This window comes from Crocodylus porosus, unplaced genomic scaffold, assembly GCF_001723895.1.
Source record: "Crocodylus porosus isolate Cpor-Errol unplaced genomic scaffold, CroPor_comp1, whole genome shotgun sequence".
Taxonomy (NCBI): domain Eukaryota; kingdom Metazoa; phylum Chordata; order Crocodylia; family Crocodylidae; genus Crocodylus; species Crocodylus porosus.
Genome location: NW_017728931.1, coordinates 119,129,192 through 119,152,338, shown reverse-complemented (window position 1 = coordinate 119,152,338; position 23,147 = coordinate 119,129,192). Strand labels below are relative to the sequence as shown.

Below are 23,147 nucleotides of genomic sequence, written 5' to 3'. Positions count from 1 at the left end.
GCGGCGGCTGCTGTTCCCGCGCGGGGCCGGACGCGAGGCGGGCTGGCTGGGCCTGCACTCGGCCGCGCTGGTGTCGCGCACCTTCCTCTCCATCTACGTGGCGCGGCTGGACGGCAAGATCGTCAAGAGCATCGTGGAGAAGCAGCCGCGCCGCTTCGCGCTGCAGCTCCTGCGCTGGCTGCTCATCGCCGTGCCCGCCACCTTCGTCAACAGCGCCATCCGCTACCTGGAGGGCAAGCTGGCCCTGGCGCTCCGCACGCGCCTGGTGGAGCGCGCCTACGAGACCTACTTCGCGCAGCAGACCTACTACCGCGTGAGCGGCATGGACTGCCGCCTGCCCACGCCCGACCAGTCGCTCACCGAGGACATCATGCTGTTCGCGCAGTCCGTGGCGCACCTCTACTCCAACCTCACCAAGCCCATCCTGGACGTGCTGCTCACCTCCTACGCGCTCATCCGCACGGCGCGCGAGCGGGGCGCCAGCCCGGTGGGCCCCACGCTGCTGGCCGGCCTCGTGGTGTACGCCACGGCAAGGGTGCTCAAAGCCTGCTCGCCCCGCTTCGGCAGGCTGGTGGCCGAGGAAGCGCAGCGGAAGGGCTATCTGCGCTACGTCCACGCCCGCATCCTGGCCAACGTGGAGGAGATCGCCTTCTACCGCGGCCACAAGGTAGGGCGGGCGCGCACCGGCCCCTGCCCCTGCTGCGGGTGCTGGTGCAGGTGCAGCTGCAGCTGCAGCGCGGGCAGATAGGCTCTGCTGGCTATCAGCTCCCTCCCTCCACCCCAGCAGCTTGAATTCCTCTGACACCGAAGCCTGTTTACGGCTTTGTGTAAAAAAAACCAACAAAAAACCAGCACCCAGCACTGCACCAGCCTTGTAGGATTTCCCTGCCCCCCCTCCCCCCTGGCCCCGTTCCTGGCTCTGAGCTGCACCACGGCTCTTTCATCCTCCCTGAGAGGCTCCTCCAAACGGAGCTTCTCCTAATGCCTTCTGTTTTTAACCCTGGCAGGCTCTTCTCATTAATTCTGTTTCATTTCATAGCAAACCAGGGTTGGGAGGGACCTCAGGAGGTCATCTAATCCACCCCCCCCACTGAAAGCAGGAGCATCCCCAACTAGATCATCCCAGTCAAAGCTTTGTTTTAGCCAGTTCATAAAACCTCCAAAGGATGCAGCTTGTACACCTCTCTCGGTAACCTGGTCCTAGTGAGAAAAGTCTCCCTAATATCTAACCTAAACTTCCCTTGTTGCAATTTGAGACAGTTGCTCCTCATTCTGTCATCTGCCACTGCTGAGAACAGTGCAGCTCCATCCTCTTTTGAACCTCCCTTCAGATAGTTGAAGGCTGCTATTAAATCCCCTCTCAGTCTAATTGAATAAATAAGCCTAATTTCGTCAGTCTCTTGTAAGTCAGGTCCCCTCGCCCCCTCACCATTCTTGTTGCCTTTTGCCAGGCTCTCTCCAATTTATCCACATCCTTTATGTAGTGGGGGCCCAAAACTGGACACAGTACTCCAGATGTGGCCTCACCCGTGCTACATAATTACTGTTTATTTAATTGTTTTTTTCTTAATCTTATCCTCACTGGTGTTGGCAGAGGCACTTTCAGGGTGATGAAATCCTCTCTCTCATAAATGATGCCATGCAAAGGCAACAGTGTTGCAAGGCGGTGCAAAGATGAATTTTGCTCTTTGGCAGAAGGCTACCAAAACCATGGCAAAGGTTGCATTGCCAAGTAAGGCTGCAGAACCTTAAAATAGCAGAAGTGCAACACTGTGCCCCAGCAATCAGGGTTATGTAAAAAGTATCTGGTTGTTTTAATGCTGGCTGAGGAACAGGCCTGAATTTTATCTGATGGGAATTCTGACAGGAACATTTTTTGGGTGGGTAAGAGATTTTTTTTCGGGGAGTTTTGCCTCATGTGGAAGTGAATGGTGAAAAAAGGCCTGCAGTGTTACTGCTCTTTTCAGTCAGCGTTATTCATAATACAACATGAGCAGCTCATCTTTATAATGGCAAGGCTCTGCTGAAGCTGTGTCACACTGCATTAACGGCAGCTAAACTAAGCAGTTTTTTTTTTCCCATCGCTACTTTTATGTTATTTCAGCCAGATTGTTTTATATCCTACTTCACATGTAATTCATTAAGCTGCTTGAGGTAAATGGTATAAATTATCACTTTCTGTAGCCAGCTTGCTATGTTATTAAACATTAGTTCAAGATATCAGTTCTAAAGGTTTACTCAGGCAAAACTCACATCAGAGCAAACAAGAGCGAGACCGAGTAAGACTAGCAAACTTAAGCCCTACGTCAGTCACCAGCATTGCCCAGCTCATAGAGTTCCAAGAACAGGAACTGTTCTGTGTGATAAAACGTTAATTAATCTTCCATGGATTGTGAGGAGCAGCTCTTATGACTCGGGCATTGTTCTCCAGGTAGGTAAGATGGCATCGTAAGGGGTACAGAACTGCAAAGGGGCTTCACTGTAGACAGGAATTCAGTCTATATATAGGCTATGTGAAAGGTGATACTTTTATATAAATACCACACACACTTTTACAAGATGTAGAAGAAGATTTAAATTCAACTGTAGATGTAGGATTGCATTGTGTGTGTGTATGTGTACTTTGTAAGTATGAATATCTATGTCATACTGTGTTAGTATCTACATTTTTAACTATAGGTAGAAATGAAACAACTACAGAAAAGTTACAAGGCTTTGGCAGACCAAATGAACCTCATATTGTCCAAACGTTTATGGTACATCATGGTAGAGCAATTCCTGATGAAGTATGTCTGGAGCAGCTGTGGCTTGATTATGGTGGCTGTGCCTATCATCACTGCAACTGGATTTGCAGATGGAGGTAATAACATTTTTACTTTAATTTCAAATGTCTGTTAAAACTTCAGAGTAGCAATAAAACTGTCTCTCACTTTAATACTGCTTTTATCTACATGGCTGTTATATACAGAAACTATATACCACATCTTCATGTTACTCCTATCATGTCTTAAACATTACAAACAAAGCAAATCAGCTGAAAGCAAAAATGATAAAAAACATTACTTTGAACTTAAACCTGCTGAACCTCATAAATTCTGAAATGACAGGTTTACAGGAGGACCTGAATGGTCATGTTATATAATATTGTAACCTTAGCTGTAGCTGTCATACCCTAAGTGAGGTTGGAAAAGCATGCTGATTCTTAGAATACCTGCTGCTTTTTTACTAAGTACTGTTCATTGATTAATTCATTAATTTATTCAGTCCTTTATTGGCTTTTCTCTGCTCCTCCTTCTATTGTTTGAGCACTTCAAGGCTCTGCCACATGTTCAAGGTAAAGCTGGATAGAAACCAGCTATAAAGTTGTTGCATGTTTTCAAGCACTAACCATATACAGTTGCCTCTCTTTAGGCTAGGCAGACATCTTTATGGCTTCTGAATTACTTTGCATGTGTGGCTGGTGTAAATTTATTCCTTGATGTTAATTGCACTTAACATCATGGGCCAGTTAATTGCATAATATATAGGCAGATAAGATTGTTTGGGTGAATCTGATATCTTTTATTAGACCAACTTAAATAGTTAGAAAACAATTTTTAAGCAAGCTTTTGGGTTCAAAAACCCTTCATCAGGCTAAAGAAGTTTCAGCAGTCAATGTGTGTTCTTCCTGGATAGAATGAATAGTAAAGAAGCCAAAGGCTGCATTCAAGACAGGCAGTCAGTGAAGATGTAGACTGAGGAGTCAGTGGGTGAGACAGGCTGGGGGGTGGGGGAGAGAAGGGGGATGAATAGTGGAGAAGTACCTGGGAAGTCAGCTGTCGGGTAGGTTATAATGTGTCATAAATCCAATGTCTATAGTCCATGATTTTTAGTATCCAGGAGCTTGATGAAGTGGAGTTCATAGGCTCGTCTCTGGGAAGCATTCTGTAAATTTTCCTTTGAGGATTAGGACTGAGAGATTGGAGAGAGAGTGGTTTTCTTGTGAGAAATGTGCCCCCACATGTAATTGGGATTCCTGTCTTTGATAGATTTCCGGTGTACATTCATTCTGGTGCCAACTGCTGAAACTTCCTTAGCCTGATGAAGAGTTTTTGAACCCAAAAGCTTGCTTAAAAATTGTTTTTCAACTATTTAAGTTGATCTAATAAAAGATATCAGATTCACCCAAAGAACCTTGTCTGCCTATGTCCTTAGACCAACACGGCTACAACCTACACCCCTCTTGCATAATATATGTAATAGGTGGTAGGGGCCTTACACATGCACATTTATGTATATTTATTTATTCTACTATGTGTTGACCTATCTAGGAATCTGCATATTCTTCCTTGTTTGGGGTGTAGAAGGGGACAGGAAATTCAGGTTATGGGGTCCATGTGACACTAATATTCATATCCTTCAAAGATCCTGCCCAGATCTTCTGGCAGCACTGGTGATATGAAGCCCTGATATTACTGCTATTGGAGATGTTTAAAAGAAAAAAAAAAAGAACAGGAAGAAATGGAACTTGGTGAGGTGTGGAGGAAAGCCAAGGAAGTGCCTGATCCAAAAACTCTTGAGACAGGGCTCCCCTTCCTATATGATTATGCAGTAACGACAGGCAAACATGTTTTCCTGTTATTGTTTACAAATTTTTACAAATGAGTTGATATGGTAATTTCAGCATAATGGCAATCTACAAGAAGGGAATATAATGAACTGTCCTTGTTCATTAACAATTCAGATACTAGAAATCCTATTTAGAAACTGTAATGATTGGCTTTCTGGGACTATTTAAACAAAAAGACAGATTGACTTCGGGACGGCATGGAACCTTGCCTTAACCAAGCTCCATATATTGATTGGAATCACAAATGGTAACATTTAGTAAGGTTTATGAAGCAAAGACTCTTTAATGTTTTAAAAGATGAGAGCTCAATTTTTAAATTCATTACATTTAGCCAGGGACCATAGGCTCATTTTCAGAAGACGTGAAATTTGTTCACATTGTCTTTTTTTGCTGAAGGATTTGGCTGTCATATCCTTAAAAAAGGAGTTTATACTGATGTGTATCAAACAATACAGCTGGTGGAGGGTAACAGTACTTCATTACCGTGGTAACAGAAGTGAGGTTTACTGATTTAAGCATATGTCTATTAAGCTAGAAATCTGCGGAGTCTTGCAATAATCTTTAATAGATACAAAGGTTGTTTATAGAACACACGTGTCTCCTCCTCAGCACTTTTCTTATGAATCAGAAAAAAAATGTTGGTTTTTCAAATGAATAAAGCTACTACAAAGATATATAGAGCAAAGGAGCTGTGTTTCATTTTCACCTTCCTTATATCAAGTAACACTCTTGATACCTAGGATGAGTTCCTTGATAAATATGTTTAAAATGTGGCAGAGCAGAAGGTCAGTGGTAGCCCAAGTTATACTACTGACAAGTAATTTGCTAGTAGTAACAAGTAAAAATGTTAAAGCATAGAAGTTGTCATAGAAGCACCATGGCACTGACTGACTAAGAGTGGGAAGTTACAGGATCAGAACTGTATTAATAATGGTGACAAATTGACCCCATCGAGACTAGTATGAAGGCTATCTAGTATGCAAGAACTGAATAGACCCAACTCACTACTGCAGTTGATCCAGTTAGATAAATAGCATTCTGCCACGCAAGCCAGATAAACTGAGTTCATAGTTCTGACGGAGCAGAATTAGAGCTATCATTGTAGAGTAAATCCAGGAAGGGTATAGAACTGGTATAGTGACCAGGCCTGAACTCAGACACAGTGCATTGTAGGTGTGCAGCAGTAAACTTTTGTACACTTTTGCCGCAAAAATTAAGGTGTTTGTAAAATAAAATTTACATATGCTTCTATAATATCTTTGTTGTGCCAGCCCTTTGCTGCCACTTCCATTGCATAGTTCAGGCTTACTTTGCAAAGTCAGGGTCCCACTTCTTGATTTTTTAAAAGGTGGCTCAAGAGTATGTAAGTATTAAACCTGCTTTTAGTGTTAAAATAACATGGCATCAAAATATCCAAGATATGTGATATGTGATTCCAGGAAACTAACCATTAGTGGCAATGAGATTTTCATTTTGTTAAACATAATAGATTTTTTTTTTTTTTTTTTTTTTTTTTTTTAACAAAGGCATGGGGGTTATAACTCTTATGCATGAGGAATATGTTAGGCTACTGATGGAGATAAAATACTAGACAGCAGAGAGGGAGTGCACATGCTTGTCCAATCTATCTACTACAGTGTTTCTCAACCTGTGGATCATGACCCAAAACTCTGGGTTGCAAGAATATATGAAAGGATTGCAGACAAACTTTAAAAATGGATTCTCCTTTAAAGGAGAAAAACATGGGAAACTCTGGCTTTTCCCTTGTAGGCTGGCAGAGTTCCAGTCTGCAGGGGGCTGCTTGGGGCCCCCATGCCTAACATACTGTGGGCTGGGAGCACAGGGCACTGGGTTGGGACTGGCAGTCAATGTTTACGAATGGGTGCATGGGTGCTGGTACAAAAAAGGTTGAGAACCACCGTTCTATTATACCACTTTCTTTTAATAAAGAAGGAAAACCTTATATGAAACACACTGGAAAAAAATTAAGGAAGGTTATTTTGGAAAGGCCTAGTAATTTGATATCAGTTGTGTAATACAGGAAAACCATATTTTATAATGTCTTAAAATTCTTCAGTTCTACCCAAATTTAATTCATCAAGTACATGCAAGATGTGGCAGAGGCCTTTTTGGCCTCTGCCACATGTTATGTATGTTATGCAATTATCTGGCTAATCTTTTAATAAATGTAGAGTGGCCACAAATGGAAAGTTGTTATCATGCAATTATCTGGTTAACTGTGTGCAATAAATTTAGACTGGTCACATGTGCCAAGTAGTTATCTCACCATAAAAATGTCATCCAGTTATAAAAAGAATCTACCAGCTACAAAGTTAGTGTTTGAAAATGTGTAACAGCTTTATAGCTTGTTTCTGTCCAGCTTTAATTTGAACATGTAGCAGGGCCCAAGAACATGTAGCAGGGCCCAATGTTTTGCTCAGTTCTACTAATGAATGGTCCCTCTTCTGGGAGAGCTGGATTTCTTGAGAAGCTTTATTCACATTTGTTCTCCTATTGGAGTAAATGGAGACTTTTTACACATGGGGGGCGTTAATTAGAGGAGCTCTGAGAACTGTTCTAATTAAAGCACTGCAGGGTCTCGTAGTATTGTACACGCCCTTCAAAATGGCAGCAGGGCACTTGAACTAGAGTTCTTCAAATAAGCTTTAGCTGAAGCACCCCATCACCATGTTAAAGCGTGGAGACACTAATATATGAGACTCTGAGGCTGGCTGGAGCACAGTAATTACCATGCTCCAGCAGACTTGGTTAATTCTGTAATTACAGTGTATCAGAGCAGCCCTGTAACATGTCTACAGGCACCCAATGTGACTACTTCAGTGAATAAAGACTTCTAAAAGAAGAAGAAGATTTAGGATAGCACTATTCTTTCCAAGGGGACACTTGCCCTTTTTCAGATTTGCACGCCTCTCATTGCATCCCAGCCAGGTATATTCTATTGTGCTGGTGGACAGAGAACTAACTTCTTGTTATTTAAGGTAGAAAGTCACATTTTTCCTAAGTACATGCAATACATGGAAAAATTGTATTTGTTAATGATCACATTCTTCCTAAATAATTCAACCGTTGCATTTGGAGAGGCATTAATTGAGACCAAACAGTGCCTTACATGTAAGTTACTAATTGCTTGTGTAATAAGTTCAAATTCATAGAACCGAAGTTATTGCCTATGTAACTGCATTGATTTAAGTGATGTTATTTGTCCCATTTATTTGGCATTCTGAGAAATAAACTGCAAGTTAGATACTGCTATCTCTAAAAAAGAAAGTAGCGATGGACAAGTAAACTGCAGCTTGCTGTTTGTTGTATTTCAGTTTTCAGATGCTCTAGACTCTGACCTTTTCAGCATAGCGAAACAGACACTTGATATAGAAAAGAAAAATTTGCTTCCATTACTGGTACGGTGCCTGACACAGACCAGTGCAGAAAAATAGTATTTACATTGCATCTGGGGAGAAGAATTCTTTATGGGGTTTCTTGACTGAAAGCGTTGAAAAAGCACAATAGATTAGATTAATAACAAAATGTATTAAATGAGCTTTTTGTCCATCTCACCAAAATAAACTTCAATCTGTATATTGTATATAGGGTCAAAAGAAAATCCTTCTGAAATGGTTCTCTCCAAACAGCTTCCTGAAGCTCTGTGTTTTGTTTAACCAGCATTGTTTTAGTTTGCATAGCTGCAGACGTTAGGTTCATACAATATTCAGTCTTTAAAATGTAGACACGTTTATTTTGATGATTTATTGGAAAAGCAAACGCTGTGTATTCAGTAATGTTGCAAAACAGTTTCCATGTATTGGATGATGGCATGGGATATCATAGTAACAGACTTGGACTCTAGGCATGAAAGGTTTAAATAATTAATTTCACCCTGAACATTTCATATATGGAATACTTACTGAAACATTTATATTTCTTATGTCTTCTATAATTTTTGCTGCCATTTTCCCTTTACCAGTTGTAAAAGGTATTTCTAAAAACATACCTTCTGCTCCTATTTTATTCAGAATAATTTTTACTCTAAGAAGCCACAGCATATAAAGAAAGGATTATGACTTCATTATGGGAGCAAACAGACAGTGAAAGTGGGTTGTGGAAGACAAAGCTATTATTCAAACACACATCCTTACAATAACTGAAAGAGGAATACAGATGCTTACTGACAAAATAAAATTGCTAATTGCTTTCTTATAAAATGGTCTCATTTTACCAATTTACATCTATGTGAGTGGAATGAGGAATTAAATAGGATTGAAAATGAGTAAAAATAGAAGTTGTATGTTTCAAAAACATTAGTTTCAGATCATGGCTTAGATCTATGCTTTTTTCCAGTTATGAAAGACGGACTGAATAATGGTATATTAGAAGAGTCTGTAGATTCACAATCAGTGTTCAAGGGCAGGATGTTTTATATAGGAAAAGTAATTCCTAATGCTCCCTCTTGTTTTTTGTTGTTAGATGTTTTTGTTAATTGTATGCCTGACTTTTTTTTCTTTGTAGAAGGCTGTGGTCAGAGAATTTGGAAGTTCTCAACTTAACTCACTGTCTTTTATATACTGGCTTATATTTTATCCAAAATTTAATTTGTGGAGATGTTTTCAGGAGAATTTTTGAACAAAATAATTTTTTTTTTCTTCTTTTAGAGTCAGAAGATGGCCAGAAACAAGCAATGGTTAGTGAGCGAACAGAAACTTTTACTACTTCACGAAATCTGTTGGTTTCGGGAGCAGATGCTATTGAAAGGATCATGTCTTCTTATAAAGAGGTATTGTGTATCATCTATGTATACAATAGAAAAGAAAAAAGGAAGAAAAACAAAATAAAAAATGAATTTGCATATTTAAAAAATCTTTTATAATTACATTGGTTCAAACTGATGTTCCTAAATCAATGGGTATTTTCTGAGTTGAGAATCTGATCTAAAGGATTAAATCCTCAAAGGACTTAAAGTACTTAATTGCCAGTACTTTCCGTATCTCAATACCTAGGAAGTTACTGGAGCATATCATAAAGAAGGCCATCTACAAACATCAGAAGGAGGAAAGATTGATCACAAGCAGCCAGCATGGATTTATGGAAAACAAATCATGTCGAATGTGATCTTTGCCTGTGTAACTACTTGGGTGGAGAGGGAATGCTGTGGATGTAGTGTATGTGGAGTTCATGCCACATGACCGTGTCATAAATAAATTGGATAAATGTGGGCTAGATAAAACTACCATAAGGTGGATAGCTAACTGGCTTAATAGTCATAAGCAAAAGGTAATTATTATTGGGTCCATGTCAGAAGAATAGGAGGTTTTGAGTGGGGTCCCACAGGGGTATGTCCTGGGTCTAGTGCTGTTCAGTGCGTTTATTCATTTTTTGGGTAGTGACATAGAAAACATCTTGAGCAAGTTTGCAGACATCATGAAACTGGAAAGGACTGTGAATACATTGGAAGATGCAAGTGCAGTTCAGAAGGGTATTGACAGACTGGAAAGCTGGGCTGAAGGTAACAGGATAAAGTTCAGTCTGGACGTATGCAATACCTTGGGAAGAATCGTCAAAAGTACAGATATATAGTGGGTAACACCTGGCTGGATGGCAACTCTACAGAAAAGGGCTTGGGAGTCTTGGTAGACCACAGGTTCAATATGAGTCTGCAGTGTGATGCATCCAAAAACTTGCGTTGGCCTTGTGTGGCTGCATCAATAGAAGCATTAGGTGCAAAGCATGGGAGGTGATAGTGCTTCTCAGCTTGGCACTGGTTAGGGCTCATCTGGAGTATTTTGTGCAGTTTTGGGCTCCACATTTTAAGAAGGTTCTGGAGAAGTTAGGGTTAGCTAAGACGATAAAGGGCTCAGAAAGCAAGTCGTATGAGGGGAGGCTGAAGGAGCTAGGTGTGTTCAGCTTGTGGAAAAGGTGCTTAAGAGGGGATATTGATGGCAGGGTTCAAATACTTTAAGGTCTGCCATAAAGAAGAAGGCAGGAACCTTTTTATCTCTTGTTGCAGAGAGGAGAACACAGACCAGTGGCTTAAAGTTTCAGTAAAGTAAGTTTAGATTGGGTATCTGGAAAAAAGACTTCTTCACTGTTAGAATAGTGAGGCAGTGGAATAGACAGTTTAAGGAAGTTGTGGACTCTCCATCACTGGAGGTAGTCAAGGAGAGGTTGGACAGCCACTGGTCAGTCATGACCTAGGTGTAGTTATGCCTGTGTTCTACTATGGGCATTTCCCATGCTTCTGGGCTTTGCTGGTTGCCCCTGCCTCCTCTTGCTGTTATATGTGTCAGGGTGTTTTTAAGCCTCCTTCAAAGGCCTTGGATGTTGGGTACAGCCAAGGCTTGGGACTTCAGTTGGGATGTGCCAAGGCTTCTGCTGGAACCAAAGCCAGAAGTTCCTAGCTTAGGGGGTCTTGCCACTCTGCTCAGGGACAGACTGATTGCTAAATTTGGGGTCAGTACAGAGTTTTACCCTGATAGAAACTGGGGAGGGTTTTGTCTTCCTCTGTGGCAGGGGATGAAGCCTTCTTCCTTGGAGCTCTTTAGCATATACTGATAATGTTTAACTGAAAATGGACATTGGCTGCCATGGTTCTCCTGCTTTGCCTGTCACAGGTTAGGTTGTTAGGTCTGTGTTATCAAGGCTAAGGGTAGTTTTATGTGGAGTTTAAATTATGGCTTGTATAGGATGGTTTGGATAGAGATGATCTTGCCTGGACTAGATAATCTCTGGAGGTCCCTTCCAGCCCTACTTCTCTATGATTCTCTATGAGATTTAAAATTTAGGTGTCACAGATTTCTTCAAAACAGCTGTTTAGCTGCCACTTAACCTTGGAAGTACCAGAATGTCTGTTGCTGGCCCTGATGCTACCAAGCTACTTGGTTTCCTAGCTCATGCCTACAACATAGTGGGATTCACAAAGTAAGTATTCCCTTATGGCCTTCTCATTAAATGGGTTCAATTATGTGGTGTTCCCAGGGCACACTGAACCTGCAGAGAATAAATAAATAAATAAATAGTAGTGGCTCAGCTGCACCAACATACTCAATGTCCTCGTGTATAGAGAAAAACAGGGATCATTAGGAAACACATGAGAACTAGGTTTAAATCCCTCTTCTCAGTTGGAGCAGGTATTTAAACCCAGGTGTTCTACCTAGCAGCAGGCTGTAGTGTATTCTGGGCTTGGCTTTTCTCAGTTTTACCTGCTGGTCCGCATATTATGGAGCACTTAAATAGTCATTAAAGCAAGGACCCATGTGTCTGAGGTGACTGCTGTAACTACTAGGCTGTAAAGTCATTCTCTTTCTTTGGCCTGGTGAATATTTAAGTATTTTGAACAGTGTTGAACAACTTTAGCAGGAGAGGCCCACTTCAAAATACTTCGTAGGCTTGTATTGAGAGAACTCACACATGAGGAAAGATGCTAGGCTTCAAACTGATGCTCTAGTCTAAATCAATCATAGTAGGTATTGAAACCTGTCTCTCCTATATCCCAGGTATTTGCTGTAAAACTGGGATATTAGTTAAAAGAGAGAGGTTAGTGGAAACACTGTCACTCTCCTGGAGTTGGGCCTTGCTTGTCATCTCTACATTGTCTTTGATTAGTTTAGGGCAGTGGCATTCAGCCTTCTTGCTCCATGAGCCAGCTTGACAGTGCCTAATCCATCTGTGGGTCAGATTAAGCATGAGTCAAGCACAGTGGGGCCCAGTCTGGAGGGGGCAAAGTCTAGCCTGGCCCAGATTTAACCCCACAGGGGAGAGGGGGCGTGGCTCAGCCCTAACCCAGCTGCATGGGGCTTGGGAATTTGGCAGCAGGGGAGGGGCAGTACTATTAAATGCCACTGTTCCCCTGCTGCAAATTTTTCTGACCTGTGGGGAGCCCCATGGGCAGGATGCTATAGGTTCATGGGCTGGATTTGGCCCATGGGCTTGGCATTAAGCACCACTGGTTTTGGGCCTTGGACAAACGTACTTTGAAGCACTTCTAATTCTCTTCTAGTTCAGAGTCCTTCAAATTCCGAGTGTTTAAGGCCATGGACAAACACGTAGCCCACTTTGTGCCTCTTCACCAGACCGCTTCAGCCTTTGTATGAAGGCCTGCAGTAGTGTGTTCTCCTGCTGTAGTTACTTGGCCTTGCAGCTCTATTCCACTCCCCCAACCCCATGAAGAGCTGGTCTGATAGTCAGTGAGTCCTCTCCTGTGCACTCAGGCTCTGATCTCCTGTTCCAGCACATGCAAGGAATTGTTCTCTCTAGCCCTGGAGAGGGAGGGGATGACTCCTTGCTTGATCTGGGGCTCTGGATAGCTGAGCATTCTCCTGGTGAAACTAGGAAAAAAGAGGCCTTGTACCTGCACTCCAGAACCAGGAGATTGGAAACAGAGGTATGCAGGGATTCCTGCTGTCTAGCCCCAGAGATGACCAAGTGTACAGTACAGTGCTCCTTGGCTGTCTGCCTTGTTCCTCCTCTCTTCCTGTAGGCAAGGTTAGAGGGAGTGCATGGTGGGATGCTGGAGGACCAAACAGCCCTATCACACTTTGGAGAGTACACAGCCAAAATGGGAAGCACTTCAAAATAAAGGATATTTCATCTAGCCATATTTTTAGCACTTTGGCTGATTTTGGAGCACTTTCTAGGACATTTGTGTCTGTCTGCTTGCCATTTGAGCTTCAGACATTACATCTGCCCAGGACCTACGGGTCTCTGTGTTCATCTTACTGTATTTTATTTTAATAGTAATTTATTCACTTTATTTTAATAGTATTTGATTTACAGCTTTTACTAAAACAGCACAATAAAACGGGCGATAAAATTATATGTAATACTAAAATTATATGACGTATGGTCTTTTGCTAAAACCCTACAATAAATTTCACGTACTCTTTTTAAATAAAACATAGTATATGATGATACAAGAACAGAAAAATGAAGCAGTGTACAATAGGAAAATAAAAGTTTGGCTTCTCTGTAACAACTTGTAGACTGTTCTCTACTCCCTGTGGCAGGGGTTGTCAACCGAGGGTATGCGTACCACCAGGGGTACTTGATAAGGCCTAGGGGGTACATGCGGGTGGGTGGGAACAGAGAACACACCATGTTGTGCTGCTGCCCAGACGCTGCCTGCCTGGCCAGACGTGAGGGGCAGGGGAAGCTCACACGTGGTGACTGCTGCTGCTCTGCATCTGGCCATGCACCAACCCCCTACCCCACTTGGTCAGCATCTGGCCACGTGCCCCACCCCCCACATCTGGCCACTGGGGGGTACACTGGTTGGAAAAGGTTGAAAACCCCTGCCCTATGGGACTCCATTAAACTTTTAGCTTTCCCCATGTTGTGCATGGGAAGGCTTGGCCATCTAACTTGAGTTGTGGCATTAGATGCTGGCAAGTCTAAAAGTTAGGCTCACTGAGCTATGCAGTGAATAATTCCCTTTGTGGATTTAGGCATTGGTAACTTTGGTGCAAATAATACCTTAATTTGTGATCCTTGAGTATAGACTGTGACTAGGGACCTACCTAAGTTCTTACAAGAAAATGGGTTTTTCATGGCTCACATGTGGTGCATAGGGCTGATTTCATGGGCATTTTGCGGTGGTCTCACCCCTTGCTGCTGATTGGCAGAGGGAACCTTCAGTTAGTCTGTGTCATTACCACTTCTTTTTCCCTGCCCCTCACCACTGATTGGCGGAGGGTGCTTTCATTTGGTCTACCTTCCTACCACCTTTTTTGGTTGGTGTTTTTTTTTTTTTTTTTTTTTTTTTTGGGGGGGGGTGCTTTATTTGCACGAAATCCAGAAAACCACGATTGAGGTAGTTCCCTAACTATGAAAAGCTAGATATGGTGCAGTCTTCCCGAGAGGCCTGCTAATGCACGGTGATTTTTGACCTATGCTGCTTCAGCTATTTCAATTCTTGGCCTCTACTGTAGAGAGGCAGCCAGATTACTAATTATATAGTAGTGTTACCATTATTATTTATTCAATATTAAAGTCATTTATATAATGCTACAAACTTTACATGGTGCTCTACAAACACAATAGCTTTCTATTTTAGAAAAAAAATCCACTAAATAAATGAAAAGCAAGCTCATTTTGACTTGTACCATTTTTAAAATCCTAAATGTATTGACAAAAGATCAGCTATCTGAGTTTCTATCTTAATTTTACACTTATAACTTTGCTAAAGAAAGTTAAGGGGTTACAACTTCGTAGTTCATTCCCATTTCCCATTTTAGGTGATTTCTAGAGAATGGCAGTATGTTTCAAATAATATTTACTATTTTATGGTTGTAAAGTATAAATCCAAGGATCCCAATGACAGTTAGTGGAATTTATTTTGGGGAGTAAGGGGGTAATGTATGATCCATGGCCCTTTTTATCAGAAGGTTATATGCAAATATTCTGGTTATATGCAAGTGAGTCTAGAGGTTTTTTAGCCTTCCTGCAGTAGAGGAGATGGGATGGTTAGGTTTTGTTCACAGAGCCCAGCATTTCATATAAAAAATGTCACTGTCACTTGTGGCACTATTTGTGATGTTGGTTTTCAGTCTCAGCAGAGTCCAAGAATACAGAGTTTGATCCAACTCCTACTGAATTGATTAGAAAGACTCCATTTTTGGAGAGGCTTTTACAACTGCTTTCCATATTGAGCAACTCTGCTGATAGCAAAAGATCTTCATGCTAAAGTGATTTTTAATTCAGCATCTTTCGTATGTATTAGTTATAGAAAATATAAATGTAGACTTAGGTTTGATTTTTAACCAAAGTTCTCCTGATTCTTTTATATGTGTAAAATCATAATTGAGAATAGGACCCTGTACTTTATCATAAATGTCTGTTAGTTAATTTGGAGCAATTAATTATATTTTTACAGAGTTGCATTTCTTTACATCATACATATCTACTTGCAATAAAATCTACTTGAATCTGTTTAATACTCTATAAATATTTTACCATAGCTGATTTGTTTGTCCTTATTCCCTTGCTATTCTTGCCACTCTTAGCTTTTAAAATCTGAATTTGTGTTTTCTGAACCTTAAAGCCATGGAAATATTTCTCCTTTCAGACTTCCATACCAGTGCAGATTCTTAGGTGTAATTCCAGTCTGTCAGCAGATGGAGACAGTGTATTGAGACTTTTGGATGATGTCATGACCTGCAGAGGTTTATCAGGTCCCAGAGCTCAGTTTCTCTGTCTCTAGCAGGGGGAGCATTGGAACCCTTGAAGGCTATGGAGAAAGGCTGAACAAAGGAGACATCTTTGAGAGGGTGACAGACATCCAGGAAGATTTTTCAGGTGTTCATTAAGGCGAGGCTTCAAAAGTGCCTGCTCTCGGTTGGGGTGCAGTGAGCTAACACTCACAGGAGTACAGTTTGGCAAACTCCTGAAGTACCTTCCAGATAAGGAAGCCAGTGATATCTTTGATAGAAAAATATGGCAAAACATTAACAACACCCCTCACCCCCCTGCCAGCAAGTTCTTTAGGTGTATAGAGAATAGTCTTCTGTTCCAGAAAGTTAAGAAAACAACTAGGGGATCATTCATTTTTGGATCTGGTTCTGACTAATGGGGTTACAGACTGGTTACAAATGTGAAAGTGGGGGGAAAAAAAATTAGGACAAAGATCATGGCATGAGAGAATTCATGACTGTAAGACAGTGGTCCTTAACTCAGGACACACTGCCATAACTTTTTTTGCATTTGGTGACACCTTGGTTGAGAATCCCTGTTGGTTCAGCCTTACCTTCCATTGGTGGTCCTCAAACAGGGTACAGCTGCTGATGCTGCCACTGCTACTACTACTACCACGAAGTTAAAGTGCCCTGCGTGCCTCATGAACAGCCAGATTGGGAAGTGACTGTAGCAGGAGCAAATGCTCCTGCCTATATTTGGTCTATTTGATAAGCTTAAAGCAGGCAGGAGTGCCTACTTTTGCTGCTGCCCTTCTTGGTTGACCCTCCCCATCCCTCCGCTCCTTCTGGAAAAAAATGTGCAGGACAGTTCCACCTGCCCTGTGCACCTGGGCAGATGCTGTATAATGTCAGACAAGAAAAGGCTCTAGCAAGAGCAGGCACTTTTGCCTGCTTTATGCATAGTAGTTTTATTCAGGGAGGATCATATGCTTATGCAGCAGCTCTTTCTGATCTGGCTGTATACAAGGCATGCAGGGCAGTTCCATGTGGCTGTGGCAGTGTTACCCATGCTGTGGCACTCCTGAAATGCTCTTTTGGCCCCTGGAGTGCCATGGCACCCTGGTTGAGAGCCACCATTGTAAGCAAAACAAGGATACTGGACTCTAAAAAATAGTAGGACAGGTTTCCTGATTAAACAAATTAAAATGCAAAGGACTCCAAAGTGTTGCCATTTCTAAACAGCATAAAATTAGAGGCTCAATATCAAGCTATTCCAACATAGAGGCAAGATAAGAACTGTGAGAGACTGGCCACACAAGTTGCTTTTTAACCATATGAAAATCTAGAGATGCATAAAGGCAGTGGAAGCAAGGGGATGTCACTAAAGAAGTAAAGGAAAGAATAGCATGGGCAAATAGGGACAAAATCGGGAAAGCAGAAAATGAATTGCAATCAAAGTTAAAGGTAACAAGTATATCAAATGGCAAAGGGTGAGCAGGAAGCTGTAGAAACCACTGTTCACTGGGGTGGTGAGTTTACAGATAGTGCAAAGAAGGCAGAAGTGCTCAATTTTAACTTTACTTCAGTTTCCATAAAAACAACCCTGCAACCAGGCAAGTCGCAAAATAAATATAAAGAAGGGAGGGGAAGAACTGCAGATCATGATAAGTAAACTTTTGACAAGTTTGAATTAATTTGTGTTAGCAGGCCTAAGGAAATTCCCCTCAGGGTGCTGAAAGAGCTAGCTGAACAAATCTCAGAGCTACAGGCAATTGTAATTGCAAACTCATTGATAATAGGCAAGGTCCCAGAAAACTGGAAAAAAGACTATATAAAAAGGGAATAAAGCAGGATCTGGGCAATTACAGACAAGTCAGTCCGATGTTATCTGGGAAGGTGCTAGAGCAAGTTGTAAAACAGTCCATTTGTAAATAACTGGAGGTGCAAGGGGCAGTCACTATGGATTTGTTAAGAACAAAGTGGCTTGTAGACAGAATGAAATTCAACAAAGCAAATGTGAAGTGGTGCACACAGAGAAGAAACACCAAATGCAGACGTATACAATGGGGGCTAAATGGCTTGACATTAACACTGCCAAAAAGGATTGAAGCACTGTAGTGGATCACAAATGGAACATGAGTCAGCAATGGGATACTGCTGGGGGGAAAAGAAAATGCAATTTTGGGTTCCATTAATAGAATTAATATGCAGGACAAAGGAGCCATGCCACTTTATTTAGCACCAGCTAGGTCTTGCTGGAGGTACTGTGTCAGTTTTGGGCACTGCATTTTAAGAAGGGGAGAGGCAGGGGCCACGTGCAACAGAGCTTGCTGGGTCGGTGGTTGCCCCTGTGGCACTCTGCATGGGGCTGAGCCCTGCCCAGCCAGTGTTCCTGTTCCATGCTACTGCCCACACCTGCCAGCCCTGGGCCTAGGCTAGCGTGCAGCTTCTAGCAGGGCATTTCCCAGTGTGGCTGCAGCTGGCTGGGCTTGCGTTGTCACTGGGAGGCAAGGGGAGGAGACCAGTGCCTGACTGGCTGGAGCCACACCAGAAACAGCTCTACTGGAAGCTGCACCCACTTGGCTGAGGCCCAGGACGGCAGGGCTATTTTGCTTCCTTCACCTTCAGCTGTGGCTGCTGCTGCTGCTCCTGCCGTGCCACGCCACTCTGGGCAGGCAGGTGGGAAGTTGCAGTCGGTTGGCTCCTGCACAGCATGTGGAGCTGTGGCTCTAGCTCCTGGCCACCTTCCACCTGCTCTGCCCACCTGCAGGCGGTTGCTTATTGCACTGGGCAGGTGGAAGGTAGCTGGGAGCTAGAGCCACAGCTTTACGCATTTGGCAGGAACCAGCCAGCTGAAGCTCCGTCCACTCGGAGTGGTGCAGCAGCTGCAGCTGGAGGCAAGGGGAGCAGAACGGCCTCACCAGCTTGGGCCCCAGCCAGCTCAAGAAGCTTCCAGTGGGTCTGTTCCTGGTGCAGGTGCAGCTGGCTGGATGCTGCTCTGCTCCCCTTGCCTCTAGTGGCAGCTCCTCCTCCTGCTTCTGTGTTGCTCTGGGCAGGCAGGACAAAAGCTGGACGTAAGGGGAGCAGAGCAGCACCTGGCCAGCTGCAGCCACACTGGGAATACTTCTGGTGGGAGTGCTGTGCAGGCTGCCCCAGTGGGAGCATGTGGAGCTTGGCCCATGTTGAGTACTGCAGGGGTAGCTGAGGGCTGGATCTAGCCCATGGGCTGTTTTGCCCGCCCCTGCTCTTGGTAGAGAAGAAAAGCTGAAGAAGGAAAGAAAAAACATAATTGAACAACTTCAGTTCAGGCAAGGAAGTCCCATGTGATTTCCAAGGAAATAGCATTAGAAAGGTTTAAATATGTTAAGGGGGAGAAAGTGTGTGCATCAATACGGAAGAGAGACAGCTATTCCCTAGGTTACACGTTCTCTGCTGCCTACGTTCTCTAAATGCTGCAAATGAATGTTCAGGCATGAGAGATTCAGCTGTCAGTGATGGCATGTTGATGGCAGTGTTCATGCGGTGCTGATTGGTCCCAGCTGATTCACACTGCTGCTTTAGGAAGTCCTAAGCATCCAGTATGACACACAAGATCAGAGAGAAGATTTTTTTCCTTAACTGTTAAATTTTCTCTCTGATGTTTTCAAGGTTCTCACTGTTTTTTACAGTGTTTCAAGACATTACAACAATTGTTTGCACTAGCGTTTCAAAGTAAAAAATTATGCGATATATTTTGAAAAAAAAAAGTGATAGGAATTGTTTTAGAATATTTGGCCAGCCTGTGGAAGGCAGTAGCTCCTAAACTAGCGAGAGACAACAGAATCAGAAGTTCTCATGGCCTCCGCTGAAGCCATGCCAATTTACATCATCTGGGATCTGTCCCTCAATGTACTGTCTCTGTTTGTTGGCAGGCAGGAATACACTTGGGCATTTGGGCCAGTACAAAAGATATCAAGGGAGGAAAATTGCTAAGATTACTAAGTGAGTTGCTCCCCAACCCCCAATCTGGCTTGTAAATGATATTCCAGACATTTTGGATTGGGGAGTGTAATGTTTTTATTTCCACATCTGAATGTTCCTGTCTTGAACAATAATGAAAGATTAACATTGTTGGGTTTTTTTTATCACGCTCAAAGGAATTTGTTCAGTAATTCTGATGAATTTTTTTATTCAAATGAATGATTGACAAATTGCCCATTCTTTCTTAATTCAGAATCAATCTAAGAAGTACTGAATCAAAATGGTTGTCCCCAAGTTACTGAATGCAGTATTTCATTTTTGGATAATATTGTTTAAACAGGTCTCTTGTTGTTTCTCAGGTCACTGAGCTAGCAGGCTACACAGCGCGAGTGTACAACATGTTTTCAGTCTTTGACGAAGTGAAGAGAGGCATTTACAAAAAAACTGCTGTTATTCAAGAGGAGAGAAGCAACAGCAGGAATGAAGACAAAGTGGAACTACACATTGACGGTCCCTTGGAAATAAAGGGTAATTTCACATTTTGATTCATTTGTCTATGAATTCCTGGCTCCAGTGTGCAACTCCACAGCTGCAGTAGGGTAGGTAGGGAAACGGAAACAAGCTGTCTGTTTACTCAGTTCAGTCGCACTCTCCTTCTCAGTGCTTGAGGACCATTGCCTTCCCATTGCAGGTTACTCACTTGCCTCTGCAGCCTCTCCTGCCTGCCAGCAGACATCCTTTCCATATTAATATATTCACACTAGGTTAACCAAATCTTTTCTGTTTTAATGTTTTTCAGCAGAAAAAACTGGGATATTTAACTAAACTCAACTTTTTTCCAGAAAATGCCTGTTTTCCTCTAAAATTTAATTTTTTTCCCATCAGAAAATGGAAACCTGACACATCATTTTAAAATGGATTTTTTTGTAATTGGCTTATGGTGGGCTTGGATTTAAAAATAGTTAAGTTACTGAAATTCAAAGTCTTCATCTAATGTCAGTCAGCTGTACCTCTGTCAGTTCTGCACACCTGTTTCTTACTATGTCCCATTCCCCATGTCTCTTCCTTCCCACGTCTAGTTTCTCTCTCCCAATTCTCGTATGTAGTCTTTTGCTATTCATTCTTTCTTATTATCTTCAAAGGTTCCTTCCAGTTTGTGCTCTCCAACCGCTGTTGAACTCCTACATTCTTTTTTTCTTAAAAAAATCCAGAAATGAAGGAGTTAAAGAGCTGTTGCTGAGATTGTTCTTATTTCACTTACAACACTACTGCCCTTCAGCATAGATTTTTCAACAGGGTCGTCATAAACGCTATGAAGCAGCACAATTGCTAAGGGAAGGAACAGCCGATTCCCTGACCTTGTAGGATGTGATAAAGTTTGACTGCTAATAAAATAAACAGCTGTTTTATCATCTAGTAAAGAAAAATGTTTTGTAGTTCATAGAGCAGAGTATTAATTTCTTTGGCCCATGGGCAGTTGTCCATTAGTAAAATGACCTACTTAAAAAAAATGGAATGCAGTTTAGATACAAGAGAATTCTTGGGTACAGCAGACATTTTTTTTTCCAACCTGCGCCAGGACTTTGGTTCCAAATAGTTAGAAAGGCTACACTTTTTCTGGGGCTCTCACATCAGAAATTGCAATGTAATACTATTTTTCTTCTTTTCTTCCTTTCTTTTAGTTTTAATAATTCAGAGATCTCAGTGTAAGGTTTTATAACACAGAAATGGTGTGCGCTTGCATGCATACTTCCATTCAAGTGTTAAAAGAGAAGCATCCTCATATTAAAATTTCTTAATTATCTGTACGTTTAGACAAATTTATTACAATACCATGTACCATTGATTTTCCTTTAAATCATCAAGTGTACACTTATCTATCACCAAACAGTGTTTATATTATCCTCTGTGTTTACTGCAGTCCGTATGTTTACTGATGTAGGCTAGAACAGGGCTGGGCAAAATGGTGGCTGGACTCCATATCCCAGCAGGCCCTGCCCATGTGACTGGGGCTGGTTTCCGTGGAGACCCCAGCAGCAGGGTGCTGTGATAGTGGGAGGCTGGGTTTCCATGGAGATCGGGCCCAGCAGCACTGCCAGGGCAGGGTGCAGAGCTGCTCTGGAGCCCAGCTGGGATCTTGCGGCATTGAGAGGGTGGTCTGGAGCCAGGGCGGATCCACTGCCTGTACGTCTTTGCCCAAAGCATGCAGGCTGAAGATTGTGGCTCTGCTGTGACTCTGGATCATGCTGTCACTGTTGCAAGGTCCTAACTCAGCTCTGGAGCAGCTCTGTGCCCTGCCAGCATGGGTGGTACTGGGGGGGGGGACTAAGTGGGGCTATAGCCAGCCCAAAATGACCCGTAGCCACCCCTCCCAGCAGCACCACCACTGCTGCCCGCCATATACAGGTGGTAGCAGCTGAGCCTGCTCCGCTTCTGCCTACAGCACAGCTCTCTTTGAGCCCCCACCACCAGGAAGAAGATGGCGCTGCTGCTGCCTGCCAGTGCTGTTGGAGCTTGTCTCCACAGAAACCCTGGCTCCATGCTATCACAGCGCTGTTGCTTCTGGGGTCCCCATGGAAACTGGCCCCAGCCACGCAGACAGGGGCTGCTGGGAAATAGGAGCCCACTGCTGGGCAGATCCATCCTGTGGGCTGGACTTTGCCTGCCCTGGGATAGAAACAAGTGAAAAAAATTTAAATAGTTCATTTTTAGAAGATACACACTATACATTTTAAAGCAGTGATTTATTCTGATATTTTGTCAGATTAATTTTGCAGCTACATCAAAAACTGAATTATGACATTTTAAATTGTTTATTTAACTAAAACAAGCTTGTATATTTTGGATATTTTTCTTCAACAACAAACATGTATAATTATTTTAACAACACAAGCATATGTATTTTTGATTTTTTTTTAAACTATTTTAGTTACAACTGTGAAACGTGTTTTTAATAAAAAATAAGTAGATTATTTCAGCCAGGTAAACATGAGAAACGTAAAATACGGGGTTATGTAGCAAACTCAGTCTTCACCTTCCTCTTCATTTCTCAATTTAGAATGAGTTAATCCAAAGGAAGAAAGTATTCTTTCTGTACCTGCAGAAGTAGCTACTGGTGTTAAAAGCTGGATTATCACTTCAATAGTCTCTGGATCCAGGTGCTTAAGTGACTTCTACCAGTTTACTGGTGTGACTTTCTTTAAAACCTCATCAGCAAACATGTATTTCTTGAATGATTCACCCTTAGCCCTGAAATTTATTATAGTTGGTATTATGGAGGGACGACTGTTGGACGTCCATGTCATACCCAACTCAGCAGTTAAGGATTGTCCAGAGGAGGGCCACTCGCATGATCAGGGACAGCAGGGCAGGCCCTATGAGGAGAGGCTACGGGACCTGAACCTGTTCAGCCTCCACAACAGAAGGCTGAGGGGGGATCT

The 23,147-nt window shown here is 42.5% G+C and overlaps 1 protein-coding gene across 1 annotated transcript in view; it reads left to right on the top strand.

Annotated features, from left to right (window-relative positions):
- Position 1: 1 nt before the first annotated feature.
- The window catches only part of ABCD2 (ATP binding cassette subfamily D member 2), a gene marked incomplete at its 5' end in the record, with an annotated part of 76,672 nt that continues 53,526 nt past the window's right edge, over positions 2–23,147 (top strand). The window contains 4 exons of the mRNA XM_019543963.1: positions 2–667; positions 2,680–2,860; positions 9,277–9,398; positions 20,067–20,235. Of these exons, the coding sequence (XP_019399508.1) occupies positions 2–667; positions 2,680–2,860; positions 9,277–9,398; positions 20,067–20,235 (1,138 nt within the window). The remainder of the gene's footprint in view (positions 668–2,679; positions 2,861–9,276; positions 9,399–20,066; positions 20,236–23,147) is intronic.